The sequence below is a fragment of the Haliaeetus leucocephalus genome, unplaced genomic scaffold (assembly GCF_000737465.1).
Source record: "Haliaeetus leucocephalus isolate CR32 unplaced genomic scaffold, Haliaeetus_leucocephalus-4.0 Scaffold229, whole genome shotgun sequence".
Taxonomy (NCBI): Eukaryota; Metazoa; Chordata; class Aves; order Accipitriformes; family Accipitridae; genus Haliaeetus; species Haliaeetus leucocephalus.
The window spans coordinates 8054964-8073994 of record NW_010972665.1 but is presented as its reverse complement, the minus strand read 5'-3'; the positions used below and the strand labels follow the sequence as shown (position 1 = coordinate 8073994).

General features: G+C 38.9%; 1 protein-coding gene across 1 annotated transcript in view; it reads right to left on the bottom strand.

Moving 5' to 3' along the window:
* Positions 1–19031, bottom strand: part of NRG3 (neuregulin 3) — a 423248-nt gene that overhangs the window by 68367 nt on the left and 335850 nt on the right. Inside the window, exon 4 of the mRNA XM_010567935.1 lies at positions 4975–5001. Within this exon, the coding sequence (XP_010566237.1) occupies positions 4975–5001 (27 nt within the window). The remainder of the gene's footprint in view (positions 1–4974; positions 5002–19031) is intronic.

The window sequence follows — 19031 nt, the reverse complement described above, 5'->3', positions numbered from 1 at the left end:
TGGTAACTAAGGCTAGGACCATCCATGCAAACACTGGTTATTTATTTTCATTGTCTGTTTGCTGCTACAAGACATTGGGTTTCAGAGGACAGCTCACCAGCTGCACATTTTGTGAGCTGTGCAGGAACTAATGTACTTTGCCTTTTTATTTCTTTGCAAACAGGAAAAATACTAAATAGTTGCAGTCTTGCTTATACTGCCCATCAGCAAAACTAACTTTTGCGGTTTGGAAAAATCAAAATGCATCTGCCACAGTGCATGACACAAGGTCACAGAGTTAATTTAGTTAACTGGATCATGTGTTCCCAGAGTCTTGGGCATACAACCGTCTTACCGCAATGAGGAGGCAGTGAGAATCAGCACAATGAAAATAAAGCATGCACCATCTTCTCCAATATTAACAACTGCTCAGAGTACAGGAAACTGAATACATTTCACATTGTAGTTGTTGCAAAGAGATATATAAATTTTAATAGGATCCCATTCTTGAGTTACTTTATTGCTCTGCTCAATTAAATAATTCAGCTCTTACAAGGGTATTATATCATTCATACTCCATTGACTTCAGTGAAGCTTCTTCTGATTTTTCCAGAAAAGGTAACCAGTTCTAAGGAAAAATACTAACTTCCTGTGTAAGGCCGAAGTATCAGCAAGTTAAAAGTAGCAACTAAATATAGTAACCGCTGTATTATTTTTGCAATTCACGCATGGGGAGATTCAGGTTATCACATCATAATTGTTCACACCATTGATATAGGTTTAACTGCTAAGCAGCCTAAGGATGAGGACTATTTAATGTAATGACTGTATTTCCACCACAACTGTAGTGACCTACCTGTTGCACTTTCTTGGGGCATTTTATTTTCAACCGTATCCATCGTAAATTACTGTTACAGAATAAAAGATAGAGATTCTGGATCATCAGATGAGGTTGTGTAGGTGAATTGCTGAAATAGTCATGTTTGTTCATGTATTGTAGCAGGTTATTCCAATACTCACTCACCTTCACGTTTCGTCCCTTAACACACCTTAGCTACTCATTCTCAGTGTAAGAAATGAGTAAAACTGACGACTCCTTGTCTCGGGCACTGACTCTTTGCCCAGAACACTTATTTCCAAAGATCACTCTCAGGCTTTTGCATCTCCTTGTATCTGGCAGTTAAAATAATGATTTCACTCTGCAGCTGGGACCACATGCACGAAGTCAGTCTCCACAACTCAGCTTTCAACCGCTACCTGTTGCACCAAAGTAACCTGATCAGCCATGTTGGCTATCAGAGATATTTGGCTTCATCATCCAATTTTCCATCAGACAAAAATAAACCATTCAGCCTTGATGTGCGGTTAACCGCTTGGGTCAAAAAATGACAATAAGCTGTAGATACTCATATTCCCATGCTATCCAATGCTAACAATACATCACTTAGTTTTCTGATTGAATAAAAGCTGCTTCTTTCAATCTCTCCTTTTTTTACAAACTCACTGCCTCACATGAGCATTACCAACAGCCAGTCTGCTTTCAATTGACATGAAATTGTTAACAGAATGAGCAGATTTCCAGTTTCTAGGAACATCGTCATAATATTTACTTACCTTTGTGCAAATAAAATCGCGTGCATCATCATTGGTGAGACCCTGGGAACCATGCAGACATGTGCACCAATCCAGACCAGGTGCATTGCACTCCTGTGTGAGCTGTACGCTACTCTCCCATGCACTGCTGTGCTCTCTTACGAGGAACCAGGGAGCACAGGCAAGGAGGCAGTGAAGTCTGCACCCTCTTGCAAGGAAGAAATAGTTTCTGTGTTACGCACTACTGAAAGATATTCCCCAGAGAGCTGAGGAATCTAAATGCAGAAAGCCTGACACAAATTACTGTAACTGAGAATCTAAGGCACAGAGAGATTAAAATACCTTGCCGAAAGCCTTTCTGGAAGATCGCATCAGACGTGGAAATGGAATCTAGCTCTCATGAGTGAGTATCAAACACAAGACTTTTTTTTTTTTTCCCCTTTTTTCTTTGAGGTACTAGAAAGTGTAAAGCATTTCCTTATCACCAGAATTTCATAAAGCTTGGCCACTCTGATCACAATACTTAAATCCACATTTTTAAGGACAGAGTGTCCCTTGAACACATACTGGGCTTTAATTTTATTCAATAGAAGCTGCACGTGCATAGATCAGAACCGTACATTAATTGTTACATTTGCAACATTTTAAAACAGATATGCCATGTTAATAGGCCTGCATTTATCTCTGCTATCCATACAAAGAAACAGACACTGCAAACCAAGCCAGCAACAACATTAAAGTATCAGGTATTCATGTTTGGGAATGCACAATATCGACTATTGTATGGAACATAAACCTGACACTATCCAAAAGGGGAAGGGGGTGTGAGAACGTGAGAGCGGTTAACACAACAGTCAGTGTGGTAGATAAACTGGATGCGTAACTCTTGTTCAGTAAGTCCTGCACATGAGAGCTAGCTGGTAGGAAGTGGACTTCAACAGGTAAGGAAAAAGCAATGTACACAGCCTCTAACTACTGAGCTCTGGAACTGGCTGCCACAGGAGCTTGTGGGGGAAGACAGTATCAGCTGGTTCACAAAATGATACACAAATTCATGTCCTAACAGGACAGTAGAAGGACTGGGTAAGTATATACATACACTCCAATGATTCTTGAGAATCTAGCAAAAAAAATGACTGCCCTTATCTACTTTCCGTGGCAAATGTACACTAAGCTAGATGTGTAGTTAGCATACATTTCATCTGTCCCCTGGGGCACCTCTACAGACAGATGTTCCTATCTATATGAGATTTGAGATTTACCTACTGTGGAAGGAGTTCAACCTTGCCTGGGAATCCAGGCTTACATGGTTTTCAAGCAAAATTTCTGGAAGATGATGATGAAAATGGAATTCCTATGTCAACTGAGCCCACAAATGCAATGAAAGCATTAGAAAGAGTGTTCCCTCGGTCACGTACAAACAAGGCTAAACTCTGCAGCATCTATACATTGTTATTTTTCATAATTGGAAAACACCCTTCCCACAACTGCAATTATTTTCTACAGTAAAGAAGTAAACTCATGGGAGAGGCTTTGCATGAGCAGCCCTAATTTGATGAGTTTATTGTCACCTGATCTCTCTGTATACAGGGTGGGGATTTGTACTTTGCTATGTGTGCAGTAATGATTCCATATGTGCCTACACTTCCTAAGTAATTCTTCAAAAAGATTGGAGGGTTTAAGAAGCACAAGCATTTCACTTTTGTGTATGGTTCTGGAACTTGATTTTTTCTAGCCCACAGAAAACCACCTCGAGCCTCATTTTAGACTGCTGTCATAATATTTTCAGGCTCGAGACGCAAGATTTCATTAATTTCTATCCATCAAGATCTGTTCCAACATTAAATAAGACAATCGGAAAGCTACTCATATGCGAAGACTACTCTGAGCCAAGACTTCAGGGGTTGGCTTTATTTCAAGCCTTAAAGAGATGTCTAAAAAAAACCCAAAAGAGGAAACCAAAATGCTCAAAATAAAGTGAAAATAATTCAGCTTTGCCTCCTGAGCAACACTTCCCTGCTTCCTATGGAAAGGCTTACTCTGAGAATCCTATATATATTCCTTATCCTGTTCCTTTTATGTATGTGCTTTTCCTTCAATTCGTATGCCTCAAGACTGCTGCTTACAATTTAAGTTAAGCAGTAAAACTAGGATATATGCAGAGCCTTTAAAGTAACCATTTCCCAGTTGTGCTTGTCCACTAAGTCTGTGAAAACACTTGCATTGATTCCACCAGTACTTTTAAAGTTTCATATAAAGCAAAGTGAAACACTAGACTTCTGGAGATCACAGACTAGTTCTCTAGAGAGAACTGTTCTCTAGGTATGCCACAGAAGTCCAAAAGCAGTCAGAAAAAATCCCTCAACCTGCTGGCTATCCTCTTGCTAATGAAACCTGCCACGCAGTTAATACTCATCAGCATATTGCCTTCATGACAACTTATATTCAACTTGTCAACAAAATCCCCGTATCACCACTTACAATCACTAGGCCATCGTAATTTATTTTTAAAATCTAAAAAAATTAACTAAAACTCAACATAGGGAAAGGCCTCATTAAAAGTAATTTTTTAAGACTTCGATATGAATTTGCAAGCTTTTTATTATAGTGTTTTCAGTCATATTTAATGGTTTATGCAAGCTGTTTCTAAACAAGGGATGCACCAGTCCACTAACTCTGCTAAGGACAAACCTCGGCTTCCTCGAGGAAATTACCTAAGCGCTCTGCAGATCACCAGCTGAGAGGTGAAGCGGTGATCTGTTAAGCCTATCATTCCATCCGGCTATGAATACATTACAGGGCAGCAACTGAGTCAATAGAACATCATCTTTTCCTTTCCAAAATTATAAGAAGCAATTATTCACTCCTCCTTTAGCTTTCTTCCTAAGCTGAAATTAACTTATTTCACAGGATCACAGATATTTGTCCCTTTTCTTAAAAGTATTACTCTGACTTGTCTGTTAAAAGCTAATGAAATAGTTCTTATTAAACGTAGTTACATTTAACATTGTAATCAACACCAAATTCTGAAAAAAAAATTAATTCTAATTTAAAATGTATTTTCCTTTACGTGAAGATAGGCATTAACTCTTTCCTAAAAATCTCATATAAAATATTATTCTGCAAATTTCATGATATAGCCATATAATCTTTATATTATGTTTCATTAAACACCAATAAAATACCAAAACATCATTATGTAGATTTTAAGCCTCCTACCAGTGGACAAGAGAAAAATTAAATCTCCATATAATTTCAAATGTAATCGGTAAATACAATAGGACCCCAATCCAAAATCCACTGATGGAGGTCACAGGAGTCTTCCCATTAACTTCCATGTGCTTTTGGATAAGGCACCAAGATAAATATTAGCAAGTGAAAGGAAGAGAGATGAAAACTTACCCATGAATTCAATTCCCAAATGGTCTGCTATACCCAAGCAAGCATGTAAAAGAAAAAAGAAAAAAAGAGACAGAAATGTTAGAAATAGACCAAAATGTAAATATCCCCTTTATCATCACTGGTAGCATTCAATATTTATACAGCAGAGCTGCAGAACACAATGCGGGGTTGGGGCCCACTGTGTGGGTACTGGTCAAAAAGAAAAGCAGAACTCTGCCCTTCGAAAAGCAATCCTAAAATGGCAAGGTAGGGCACTGAGCTGTCACAGAAGGAAAGTGTATTTGGGGAAGGACACGAATGCCTTTACTCATTATATTTATATTCAACTGAAGTGCCTCAAGCCAGCTACCTACAGGAATTTCATTTTCTCTTCCTCCTGAAACTCCTCTCTCAACATGCTAACTACTATCATTAGTTAGACAAGGTTCTTGCCTTCATTTTCTCTGACAGAGATCAAAACCTAAAGAGATGAATGGCAGGCTTTTACTGAGTTTTGCAGCTCTCGCTACAGCACAGTGGCCACACCTGCACCCAGCATGATTGCATAGCTGCTATCTGTTGTGTAACAGAAAATCTGACTTCAGGAAATCGTTGCCATGTTCCTTACGTAGCCATCTGACTGATATGATGCAATAATTTCAAGACGTTTAGAACTGAAGCAAAAATTTTAATGTTTTTAGCATATTGACTGAATTTACCGCATGGAGTTCAAAACATTTCAGGACCCTTTTTCGACATGAGAAATTAGGATATGACAGATGTTTTAGTGTACAGTAGATTTACATTTATATAAAACACTTACTAATTTTAAGTTGATAATAAGTATGTTTAAGTTGATACGTGATTATAGAACAACAACCTCTCCATCCTGCAGGGACAGAGCAACAGAAAAAATGCTAACTGGCTTTTCAGAACTGAGTGTATAAGGAGTAGTAGCTTCAGGTCCAAACTGAAACTGCAGAAGGCCAGATGTTCAGAAAGGCTGCAGAACGCAATTCTCTTCTACCTTAGACTTGAAATATTTTGCTTTTCCGTGGGAAGTAATAATTTGCATTCTGAAGAACAAAGAAGGATTTTTTTTTTTTTTCTGAGGAAAATGCAGTATTTCCCTTTTAAATATAATAAAAGCAAAATATTTTAATTGCATTTGTCTTCCTTTCAATTTATAGTCACATTTCCTTAATACAGAACAGAATAATGCATGATTTTGCCACAGTTTCCAAGAGCAGTGTGTGCAGAGAGGAAGGAAGTAGGGAAAGAGCAGGAGGGTTACAAGAAAGACAGAGCCAGGCTGATGTGTTGGCTTGTGCTTGGAGCTGGGAGGTACTACTGCGAGCTGTGTGAAACACTCGGTCCCATTAACTAACGTACTGCAACTTTCAAAAGTCCACTTAAGAACTAGACAGCAAAGTTAAAAGGTCTTCCAACATAAGCAAGCAGTAATTGTAAACACTTTATCATACGAATTGTCAGCTCTGGTACCTGTGATGGGAACATGAAATATTTGGGTTTCTGTTGAAAATGCTGGGAGTGATTCACCTTTTGCAACCCTTCAGTCCTTCCAGAAAGCATCGAGCATCAGCTTGCTCAGTTCACTTAGCATACAAATCTCTATAATAGTTGCTAAACTCCCCATCTGTCTTCATGCAGAAGACACAATATGCATTTCAAAAGGAAAGAACATAAGATGATGCTATGTGGTGTAAATACCTTATTAGCATGGTGTTAGGACAGGCGTATTATGCAAGTCTAGTGACACCCAAATGAATCATTCTTTTGGTATTAAATACGTAACTCAAAACCATACATATATGTATTCCACATTACAGTCTTGTAATCTGTATTCTTGCAGTCATGTACAAGCATGACGTACAAACATCCCTGGTACATCTGACACAGGAATGTAATCTTTGTAAGAGCATGAGATCAGAAATATCAAAAGTGCATTCAACATACTATATTCACAGATATTTGTAACTTGGGTTTTTTCCTCTAATTTTCTGTACCTATGCAATCTGCAAATATTATCTGTGTGCAACTCACACCTTGCATCCTTCTGTAAACAACATCAAGATACAGTCAACAACTGCTTACTTTAAAAAATGTTAACAGAGATCAAAGCACCGTAATCCGGTCTCCAAGGAGCGAAGGATATTCACACATGAAGCAAGATCATGCAATATCATCTTTTTAAGTTTATGTAGAACAGCTGAAAAAACAATTCTCCTAACTGGGCTATAGACATTCTCTACATGTTTTCCATTTGCAGCCTGCAATCTCCTCACTGAGTTCACCAACACAGTGAAAAGCCACTTTCGCAAAAAGTGCATACAAAATACACCTCTCCTTTAAAAAGATGGAAAAAAAGCATTCTGGTTCATCTTTGAGAGGCTTGTACGCAAGTGAGAGTCAAGGCTATCTGTAGCCTTCCCAGGAAACGTGTTCAACTGTAGAGGGTAGAAAACATGTCAGGTTATTTATTTTAAATATCTCATGTGCCTGGAAAACAACTTCAGCAATCAGCATAATATATATTGCTGACAAAGCTGATTTACCCAGGTTATGATGAAAGCATATCTAATAGGATAAACCTTTACAGTAAAATATCCAAGCTGCCACTTTCTATCATCAAGCATAGTTCAACAAGCTCTGTGAGCAGCTATCTGGGAACAGAAAATAATAAAATTATAATTCTTGTGGGTTTAGCGCACGCTGGCACTGGTGCAGCCCTCTTGCCCCACTGCCGTGGCACATGTACACTGGCAACCCCTCGTGTTTGGGGAACGGGCGCTGCGCCAGAGCCAGCACCAGCCAGGAGGTGGCCGGGCTGGGAGCCAGGCTAAGCCCGCTGGCTGCACAGTGGGTAATGCCACAGGTGACAGCGGCACCGCAGGGACTATACGTTGCAAACAAGACTTCCACGCCATCAGGCAAATACTGCTCAAACGCAGCAAACCATGGTTGGTGGTTTGGTCGTGTCCCCCCCCCTTTTTTTTCCCCCTCCCCTCCCTCTTTTTACAACTGCAAAAAGACAGTTGTAGCACAACCATTCTCCATGTCCTTCCCCTCGCTCCCTGGTTTGTGTCAAGCCTCTGTGTTTAAAAAAACAAGAGACGTTCCGATCCCAGAAACAACAGCACTACCTGGGCTGCTCAGAGACTTCAGAAGCAAAAGGGTAAAAGGGTAAAAAAAGAAAAAAGAAAAAAAAAAATCCTCCTAAGAGCCTGAATGTACTTGTACCCTTTCTCTTCCTTTTCACTGCAGAAATTCAGCTGCACTCACAAGTTATCAAAACCCAAGCTTTGCAACTTGTTTTCCTCAATACAAATATGGCTCCTGCAGCAATGGCGTTTACCAAAGCGTTCAGCATATTGAATCAGGGACACGAGGCAAGGAAAGGTGTTAGAAGAAATGTCAGCAGTCATTAATCATAGCTGTTGTTTGGGTCTTATTGTTTTCATCCTTACAAGCTGTTTACTCCACTAGCTACAGGAAAAAAACCCAAACCAAATCAACAAAATACCCCCCCCCCCCAAAACTCAAACCCCACATCTTTGCATCTGAAAAAAATTAGAAAAGGCAAGAAAATGACTGCTTCCAACCCCCAAGCCCATATCTGAGGTGGCCCCTGCCAAAGGCCGCCTCCCAGGCCCACACACACCTTTTCGGAAGGCAGAAAGCGAATGCTGGCTCTCTTGGAGTAAAGCCTTTATACTGCAGCTTGCCCTTTCCAGCAGAGGAGTGACTGGACTCTCATATAGGTAAAAGGGGTCAGAAACCTCCCTGCTAGAAATGTAGCAGCAAGACAAGTCCTCAGGGAGCCCAGGGCTGCTTCTCCCCCCCTTGCACCCAGCGCACACCAGTGGCGGGGAAAGGAGGGATGGGGAGAAGTACGTGGAACACGTTACGACCATCATCAGGCTGCCCCTTGGCGACCAAGCATCAGTCCAGCGGTTACTCTCACTTCCACTGCTGTGGTGAAAAGGAACAATTTTGTAAGCTCCATTTTGGAGATGGGTTCCCCCCTCTTAACAACGGCAAGAAACTCTCCCAGCAGTTCCACGTGAGTGACAGGCATGGCACCGGGAACTGCACAGTGGGGGGAATGGGAGGGTAAAGCGAGCTGTGCTGGTGACCTAAGATTGAGCCAAACACAAAACCGTAAAGTATTGACCCCTGACATGCCACGGCGTAACAAAGGAGTGTTATATTCCTATACAGTTGTAATATAGAAATGATAAATGGCCTGCAGAACACTTCCTCGGACACAGCAAGTGCAATGCCAAGTAATTCACCATCAAGCAATGCAGTTTCTTTAAGGACTGAGTTCAACAAAAATGCGTATGAGAGCTATTAATGTGCTGAAGCATGGGCACTGCTCCACAAGATGGGGTCATTATCCAAATAATGCGACTGTATTTTATTTTTGTTATTGTGATTTCTTCTTTCTTTCTGGTATTGTTATGTTCTTAGGAACTAATATATTACTCAGACAGGAAGATTATTCACTTTTATATTTTATTTTATGAATATTTCTGTATTTTGTTGTTGATGTGGGAAAAATACTGTGCCTTATGGTCCTTGCACTATGTGAATTTGTTGCTAGTATTAAAGCCATTTTAATTTATACTTTATGAATACATAGACACCTGGGAATACTTGATAACAAGCAGAAGAGAAGGTAAATTTGCACTCACTAATGGATTGATTTATTAGTGCTTCACATAGAACATGCAGCCTTGTGTCTGGATTGTGGTTTGCTGGGGCTTTTTTCTTAGTCATATTAACATGGAGATTTTTCCCCAGTTAAAGACAGGTTTCATTATCCCAGGTACATTCTAAGCTACGGTATGAACAGGAATATAAACTCAACATGTAAATCTCACTGATTTATAGAAGAAAAATCTTGGACATGAAAATATTCATTGTAGACCACTACAGACATTTTAATCTGTTCTAAGGATAGGTTGACTTTGGCATGAAGGAGACAGCTTTAAGAAATCAGTACAACAGCAAAGTATTTTTCTTTGCAAATGAAATTTATCTGTTGCAATAAACTCATAAGATTTGTTAAATTGTCCTTGGTAGATTATTGTCTTGAACAGAAAATGCAACATGATAATATGCTGCAAGCTACCTTGGGACAGCTCAAGTACTCTGAACAGATTATCTAGCTAGAAGGAACAGGACAAAGTTTAACTCTTGGGTGTTAGACTGATCAAACTTGGTCTGAAATGAAGAAAAATCCTTCCATTCAAAAGGCAGCTAGATTAGGATACTACCTAAACATACAAACTGCTGGTGTCTTATCCGTTATTATGTTTGACAGCACGCAGTTATCAGCCTATTTGTGTATTTAATGAAGCTAAAACTAACTGGTTACATACAAATATATGAAAGCGCATTATTTTTTGAATCCTCAAGTATATTATTTTTTGGTGCCTCATTTTGCATGTGAGCACAAAGAGTTATGGGACAAGGGATTTCTCTATTCAGTCGAAAGGGTACATTGTTCCTGTTTTCTCTTTGACATCCACAGGAGGTTATCAGACATAGCAAACTGGCCAAATGCTTTCAGAGGTTGGCTTGTGGTTTTTTTCAGCATCAGAAAGAAAAAGCACCAGCATGTATTAATGTATTTTACAAATCTCAGTTATTAGAAAGCACAAAATTTGGTTTTGTTGTTTGTTTTAGAGAGATTCTGGTGATTTGTTTCTGTAATTAATTTACACAAAAGTGCTCTTCACAACATTTTTTTGGGGGGTGGAAGAAATTATTGGGATGGGTCAGGGGAATCAGAGACATAAAAACAAGACAGTTCAACTATTGATTTTTCAAAGCATCTTCACTGAAAGACATGATAGAAATGTCCCTCTGTAGGACATTTAAAAATGGACCAAACTAAATCCTGAGAATGACTTTGAATAGACTAATACCTGCTGCCTTCTTTTACTCTCTCTGAAAAAGAGGATTATTAAAATTTTTCCAAAAGTAAAATTTCCCTGGCAATACGTCGGCTGTTCACTACCTGTTAGCTGGTGTAATAGTAAGTATACAGAATATATCAGTAATTTGCCCCATCTACGTCAAGACACAGTGATGAAAATCATCAACACACACATCCTTTACAAGATACTTAAGTCAGTTTTCAATGAAATTAGAAATCACCCTTACAGAAATTGGTAACAACTTAAAAAAGAAAGAGGGCCATAAATCTACAAAAAACTTCGCAATTTGATATATTCTCAGTATAAACAATGATAGAAGATTTATATTCTCAGTTTATATAGATAGGATTAATTTTATTTTAAACCAAATTAAAATCCTCAATCCGCAAAAATAAACATTGACGACAACATCTAGCGGTTAATTGTTTTTTCCATTTCTTTTTAAAGAAAAAAAAAAAAACCACAAAGGAGGAGAAAACCTAGACTTTCTGTGGGTATTTGTATGGCTCTGGAGAGGCTATAGCATAGCCTCAGAACATAACCCCCCACACACCATCAATTCCATAACAAAGCAACATTTGAAAAACATCCAGCAAAACCTGTCGTTATATAAATAATACACAGTGCTGAATAATGGAATAAACTATTGATTTTCTTTCTCTTTGAATGACAAAAGCTTGTAGCTGTGGTTTATACCACCAAAGCTGAAAGACTGATTCTAACTTTTGAAAATAAGTACTAGCAATGCTCCCATCTTCACAGGTTCAAGACAAGTTGGAAATTTCAACTACTTACCTAATCTGCAGCATGCAGGCTCAGAGGATTAAGCTTGCCTCTTCTCTATCATTTTTAAGACCTTAAATTATCATCTCTACAGCTAAGAGACTAAGTTACTTCTCTTTCAGGCACTATGTCGGATTTTAATGAAGATGTTTAGTCTCATCAAACAATGTAAGCAATCTCTACTGATATCCACGATATTGTAAATCAGTGCAGATTTTAATCCTAGGTTAATTCTTGTTACTATAGCTATAAATTCAGCGGAGCAAATAACATGTCTTCAATTTCAAATCTATGAATAGCCTATTGAAATTACTCCATTCAACTTAATAAATGCCTGAAGAACGTGTTCAAGAATTTTACCAGAGCCAGGCCACAATGCTTAGTGTTAAGTGTCAGCCAAATGCAGCAATGCTTTATTCTTCTCCGAATAACTCATTGTTTTCATCAATGAGAAGAGAGAGCAAGTAAATGTTAGATGCTGCCGCTACATGAAGATATATTTTTGCTTATTTACTTAACATTCATAAATGAACAGAACTGCTCAACGCATATAAGGACTTTAATTCATCCCAGTATATCAGCGTGTAAACAGTAAGTCCACACAGAATGCTTTGTCTCCAGTCAGACGACTTGAAGATGCTTTCTTATTTTATTTGCTAAAAATGTAATGCGGTTTCCATGAAAATTAGTGACTACATCAAATGAAAATGAAGCTGCCCATATAGAGCCTCACAGCTCATGGTGACAAGGTTATTTTTGAAGTTTTCTGTAAACGTAAGTTGAAAATGATAAACCAATGTGATCACTCTGAGATTGACTCCCCTGCCCCCGCAATGAGACTGCAGTAAACATTGCACATTATATCCTGGTTACTTGATTACTGACGCTAGCATCAACTGTTACAACCAATGATTATGATAGATATTCCTAGAAAAATCAAGATTTCTCTGATATTCTGCAGGTTTGACAGATCAGTAAAACCCTGTATTAGCATTGTAACTGCAAAGAATGTAGGGTTTTTTTGTTCCTGTTCATTACTGAAGCCTATCATCTCCTGTAAAGTTCCTTTTTTTTTTTTTCTTGGCTCCATACATCACACTTCTTTTATATTGCCATCTAAAAGTCCAACCTCACATAGCAGGATCTCTGACTGTGCTAAGAACTACACAAAGACAAAACACTGATGTAGTTATTTGACCTACTTTTACAACTCTGAACTCTTTTCCTGGGCTTCTGCAGCAACTATGACAATGACTACACTTGTCCCACAGTCACAGTCAAATAGTAGGTGATTACAGCACTGTCACAACTGAGGAACCATCAGGAGAATTAAGCTATTGAGCAACATATTCTTCTGTCCTTCTCCGTGTCATTAACACAATGGTTCCTGCAGAGCCGAGACTCGCACTGCATAAAATCCCGGTCCCACCTCTTAGGGCTGCTCCAGGTTTGCACAGCGGCATCACGCTGCCTCTGCAGATGGGCTTGTCTTTATCTGCAGGAATGCTGGTGACTGGGTTTGAACATATTTATCTAAGTTGAGCTTAGGTGTCTTAAGTCATTAGGCACTTCTACTGAATTTCAGTAGCAATTGGCACGGTTAGTCATGCAGAGCCCTTTGAAAAGGCCAACCTCTACGCTGGAGAAACTGGTCCTCTCCCACCTGTGTTGTGACAAGGTCTCATAAAGCTAGATAGGAGAGGGGAGGGTAATCACATTTTTTGTCAAAACCCAGAAAAACTTACAAACTGTACCCCAAAAGCATATTCAGTACTTTCAAAACATATGGTCTGGAAAGTTTTTGGAACCGTGTATGAATTAGATCCTTTATCTTGTCATAGGCATGAAAAAGTGCACTAGACTGCAGTGTTCTGTGGGAGAAAGAATCCTCTTCTGGTTAAATAAATGACGCAAAATGTCTATTAAGGTGGAATAAGTCTATGAGTTTCTTAGAAATTACTGTAGGGATTTTTGCACTGTTATTTCCAAATGGGTATTTGATAATATGGGTCTGTAAAATATAACCAGCCTCACAGAAACATTAAAGGAATTGCTAATAGCTCCCTCATCTTATGAACATATGACATCTAATAAACATTTCTCATGCTAAATGTTACTTTATTCCTTCCACAGATCATTAAGCTGTCCTTCACTTGCCTACTACAGGAAAATGTTTCAGATGCAATCGTGTTTACGGCTCTCTAAAGGCACAGAAAATTTTGTAATTTTTTGTCAATTTCTTAAAATCTAATTACTTTCTTCAACTTCAGGACAAGGAATGTACATCAATTTGTGAAAAAAATATAGCTTTATTCCCTAACGCATCAAGTAATTTAGTTCTACTGCAGTTAAAAGACAAACCGGCAGCAGCAGAGTACAGGTATTTACACCAAGATTTTTACAATATTGACTGAAAGTTTTAATGGCTGGGAATTATACATCTCTAATGACAAGAAAGCTGCCATATTTATTTATATCCATACTTAGCTGCCTAGATAACTGGTCTGAGTTTTCCACAAAAGGACTCAGGAGACTCAAAGATGTGGGATTCTCAGAACTTTTTAGAAAAGATACTGGTTTTTATCTGCCTTGATTTGCGAAAACTACATTTCTTTAGGCATCCAATTTTGACAATAGTAACCATATTTGCTGTACACAGCAGACACTTTCTTAGATTGTTTCATTTTAAATAACATAGAATGTAGCAAGAGAATTATTTGCACTTACTCTGATTACTCTGTGCATGTGTCTCACGCATTGTGTAAGTGCTGCCTTACGCAGCAGCATTACTGAGCCTCGTTTTCAGTAGTCCCATTTTTCAGGCTCAGACGATGATAAAAGGGCATGAGCTTTAATCAAAAGCTTCTCAATGTTTGTGATACTTGCTGCCTTATGGGCTTGCTGGCCTCCTGTGCAATAGGTACTCCTGTGTGTCAGGAGTCTCTCAACCCACTTTCCTGAATCCTGAAAAGTTTATTAACACCAAGATCTCCAGTGCTCTTCCCAATCTTACTGAGAGTCCTTTCTCTAGGAAACCAGGCATGGAAGTCCCTTTACACCTCAGATCCAGCTGCAGGTAAGCAATCCACACATACGTGGTGCTTAAAACAGTTTTAAATAAAAGAGGTTGTTCTCAGCTACATATGTCTCCCCTATTTAGTGAGGAAGAAGAGAAGCATCTCTCTTCTTTGTTATTTCTTTCAGTTTCACAGGGCCATACACTTGAAAACTTTAAAGAATTTACTGCAGTGAACTTTATCAGAAAACACAGCATTTGTCCAACATCTCTTACGATTCAGTGGAGGAAATACCAAATGCCAGTTCACAAAAATACTCCCATTACTGTGCAATTCTGCCATGTCTGCAAGAAGGTAATACATATAGCAAGGGAATGACTCCAAATTGAGGCACATCTCTCCTTTTTTCCAATGCTAACTCCCTCTTTAATCATTTTACAACTCAACTAATAGGGTTTTTTTTGTCTTTTTTATTTATTTTTTTTTTAAAGCTACTGCATGTTCGTTGGCTGTCATGGTGTGCAAACCATGCACACACAACATGGCTTGCACTGCATTTATGCAGTATGTGGTACTAAACATTAGAAGGACAAAAGTTCAGGTGTGTAAGTAGCTTGGTAGAGAAACTAATGGGTTTTATTTTTGGTTTCTTTTTGTACCTGGGAAATGTCTATCAAAAAACTTTGCCATTCCACCAAAATATTTGAGCAGTTGAGTACACACAGACGCTTAAGGAGATTATTTTACTATATAGTGTTTTCTGATTCAAGGAAAGGCTCCTTGAAGGACAGTAACACTTCAGTACTTCAATTTGAGGGCTCTCTCAAGTCACCTACCAGATGCCTTCCCCAAACCCTGTCCCGTGACATTGGTGCCTTGTATGAACAGTCATAATGGAAATATACTGGTCATTGTCAGCCTGCTTATGGTATCAAACCACAAACAGCAGATGGGAGCAGAAGAGCTCTGTTTTTCTCCAAGTTAAAATCCCTTCTTGGCATCTGGGAATAATTTGTTCAAGCTACTCAATACTAAGCGCAGTATGCTGGAGAAGCACACTGATTTGGACAATGGCTCTGCAGTGTACAGAGCACTGTGTCTGAATCGCAGGATTTTTGAAATGAGATGGTAAGATGAGTTATTTGTCGAGATGTGAAAACTAGAGTTGAGGTATATTATCAAGGCACCAAGGAAAGGTACCTCTTACCTGGAGCTGTAACAGTTCAAATGGTGCCATTTCTATTTGATTGTGGGTGTTGGCACACATGCCCTGACAACATCAGACTAACTCGTGTTTATGAACCCACAGATAGTATAATAAATAATTCCCCATACCATGCAGTCAGATATAGTACATGCAAATGGAATCACGGCTTTTTTCCATGCCTAAGCTGCCTTCTTTATGGAAAGTTTATGGAAATACATTCTGCTTAGAAGCTATTAGCTAATAATGTAAACAAACAAGTAGCAGCAAAAATGGATGGCAAAAAATGACCATCAGATCTTCCTCACAGTGTTTAAGCATTTTATATAATTTTGGATACATGACATGAATTTATGACTTCTGATATGTAGGCAACAATCTGAAAAATTATTTAATTGCTATTATGTTTGAATATTGTAGGTGTTCAAATTCTTTACTACTATAAATACATTAAAACAACATTAACTACTGTAAATACACGTAACAAAGTAGTCTAAAAATATTAATGTTTGGGATGGATAATATGACTCGTCCATGAGATTTGAAGCAGACATAGGGCTATGATAAAAAGATTTATTAGCTGCTATCAACTGCAGTAAAACCCAGCATATTGGAACAAAAGCGTATGAAGTGCACATAACCCAGAATCACCTACAGCCAGAGCACAAAATTAAAGCTGCTGTTTGCCCTCGTGTATATGGTGATACACTGCAATTAATTTTTATGAATATAATGTAAGAATAGTGCCAAAGTACCCTGTATATAGAAATATTAAACTCATTGAACGTAATCACTCTGTCAGAGCCATTCAAACAAATGAACTGCTTGTGTACGGATCAGATGCAAACCAAAACAACCAGAATGGTACTTATATGCTGATACCTGCAGCACTGGTGGTTTACATCTGGCCACTCAAGCCAACTCAGAAATTACTGCAGCACCCCACAGAGAGCAGCATATGAAAAAAAAAAAAAAAAAGAAAAAAGGAGGAGAATTAGTTCTGTGACCTTCATAAACACGAACCATTATTTAAAAGCTAGGCAAAGCAGTTTAGATGAATGTGGAGCTCATTTGTTAAAAGACTTCACAGAAAAAGGCAACGCATAGCCAGTAGGAAAGATTGGAAGAGCCATTACAGCCTGCCCTTTGCAAGACACCTCAGTGACGCCTGTGCTTTGGATGATCAAAGTGCACTTTTTTCTTTCTTCTTGTTTCTCCTCCATAACACAAACATTTAGGGGCCTCAAAGAATTTAATAGTTCCCAATGAATCTCACAGAACATTGCCCCATTAAAGGTCTTTTTCATTCCAGGTTTAAGATACAACTTTATCCTACATTCAGTTAGATGTTAACAATATTAAGGAATTCAGTGTTTCCCTTGTAAGACCTTTCTACTAGGGCATAAATTATTTTGACAAACAAAACAGGGCAAAAGGAAGGTCTGGATTCTTTTCCAGTACAGACAAACTAGGTATATCGGTAAGTAAATGAGTTCTGTAGGATGGTCTAGAAGACAGAAATAAAATAAAAAAAATAGTGTTATAACCTACTTAGGGCTTTTCTGTTTTGTTTTGGTTTGTTTGTTTGTTTTAAATCAGTAGGGCTTTGCTCAGAGCAAAGCTGTGAGCTTAAGTCAAAACTTTTTACTTCTCCATGGGCTATTCAACTTCCATGAATTATCAGCGTGGAAACGGGAGTCTGCCTTTTCCATGTCGTGGTTTAACCGGAGCCGGCGACTAGGCGCCACTCAGCCACTCGCTCACTACCCCCACTCCAGCGGGATGAGGGAAGAGAATTGGAGGAAAAAAAAACCCAACACAAAAACTCGTGGGTTGAGATGAAGATGGTTTGATAAAACAGAAAAGGAAGTGAAAATAACAATAATAATAGAATGTACAAACCAAGTGATGCAGAGTACAATTGCTCACCACCCACTGACCAGTGTCCAGCCCACCCCTGAGCCGCAGCGCCCCCTCGCGACCTCCCCCAGTTCGTATACTGGGCATGACGTCACATGGTATGGAATACCCCTTCGGCTCATTTGGGTCAGCTGTCCTGGCTGTCCCCTCCCAACTTCTTGTGCACTCCCAGCCTCCGCTGGCAGGGCAGTATGAAAACCTGAAAAGTCCTTGACTTAGTATAAACACTGCTTAGCAACAACTGAAATGTCAGCGTGTTACCAACGTTATTCTCATCCTAAATCCAAACCACAGCACTAGACCAGGTACTAGGAAGAAAATTAACTTTATTCCAGCCAAAACCAGGACACCATGCTTTGCTCTACCTTTGCACCTTACTTCACAACTTGAGCAACTCACGAGTTCTGCAAAACGGGTCAGCCAACACAGCAGACAACATGCTGCTGGGCGGTTATGGCTCTGCAAGGACTGACCCAGCGCAACTGCAATTCAAGTGCAGGGTAAACACTGTCATACACACGCTGCGGAGGGCAGGTAAATACCTAGGTGGGATTAAAATGTATTAACTGTTCCTGTACTGTTCAAAGCATTTGTATCTCTAAAAAGTAAGTATAAAGCAAATATAGAAAACATCTGTTTTTTCTCTCATCATTGGTGACTTAGAGCCAGGAGTATGGAAATCACGTTTACATGAGATGTAAATGAATTTCGAACCAAGGTCTGTACAACAAGAAAATGAGTGAACACTACTACAGCTTCATCTGATACAGTCTTTGGATAATCTGCTACCCAGATGAAATGAAGTTTTGCCCCTTGTGTATATGATCACAAGGTAAGAACTATTGCATCTCACATGTAAATTCCAATAAAATCTCTAGAAAACATTACAAGCAACTTCTAGCAGAAATACGGGATACCTTACTGAAAGGTCTTCTCTTTTTAGCAAGTCATAAAACCAGAGGTCTATATGACCCAACAAGAAGAAAATGCTTTCAAATTTGTCGTGGTTTAACCCCAGCCACCAACTAAGCACCACGCAGCCACTCACTCACTCCCCCCCCATCCAGTGGGATGGGGGAGAAAATCAGGAAAAGAAGTAAAACTCATGGGTTGAGATAAGAACGGTTTAATAGAACAGAAAAGAAGAAACTAATAATGATAATGATAACACTAATAAAATGACAA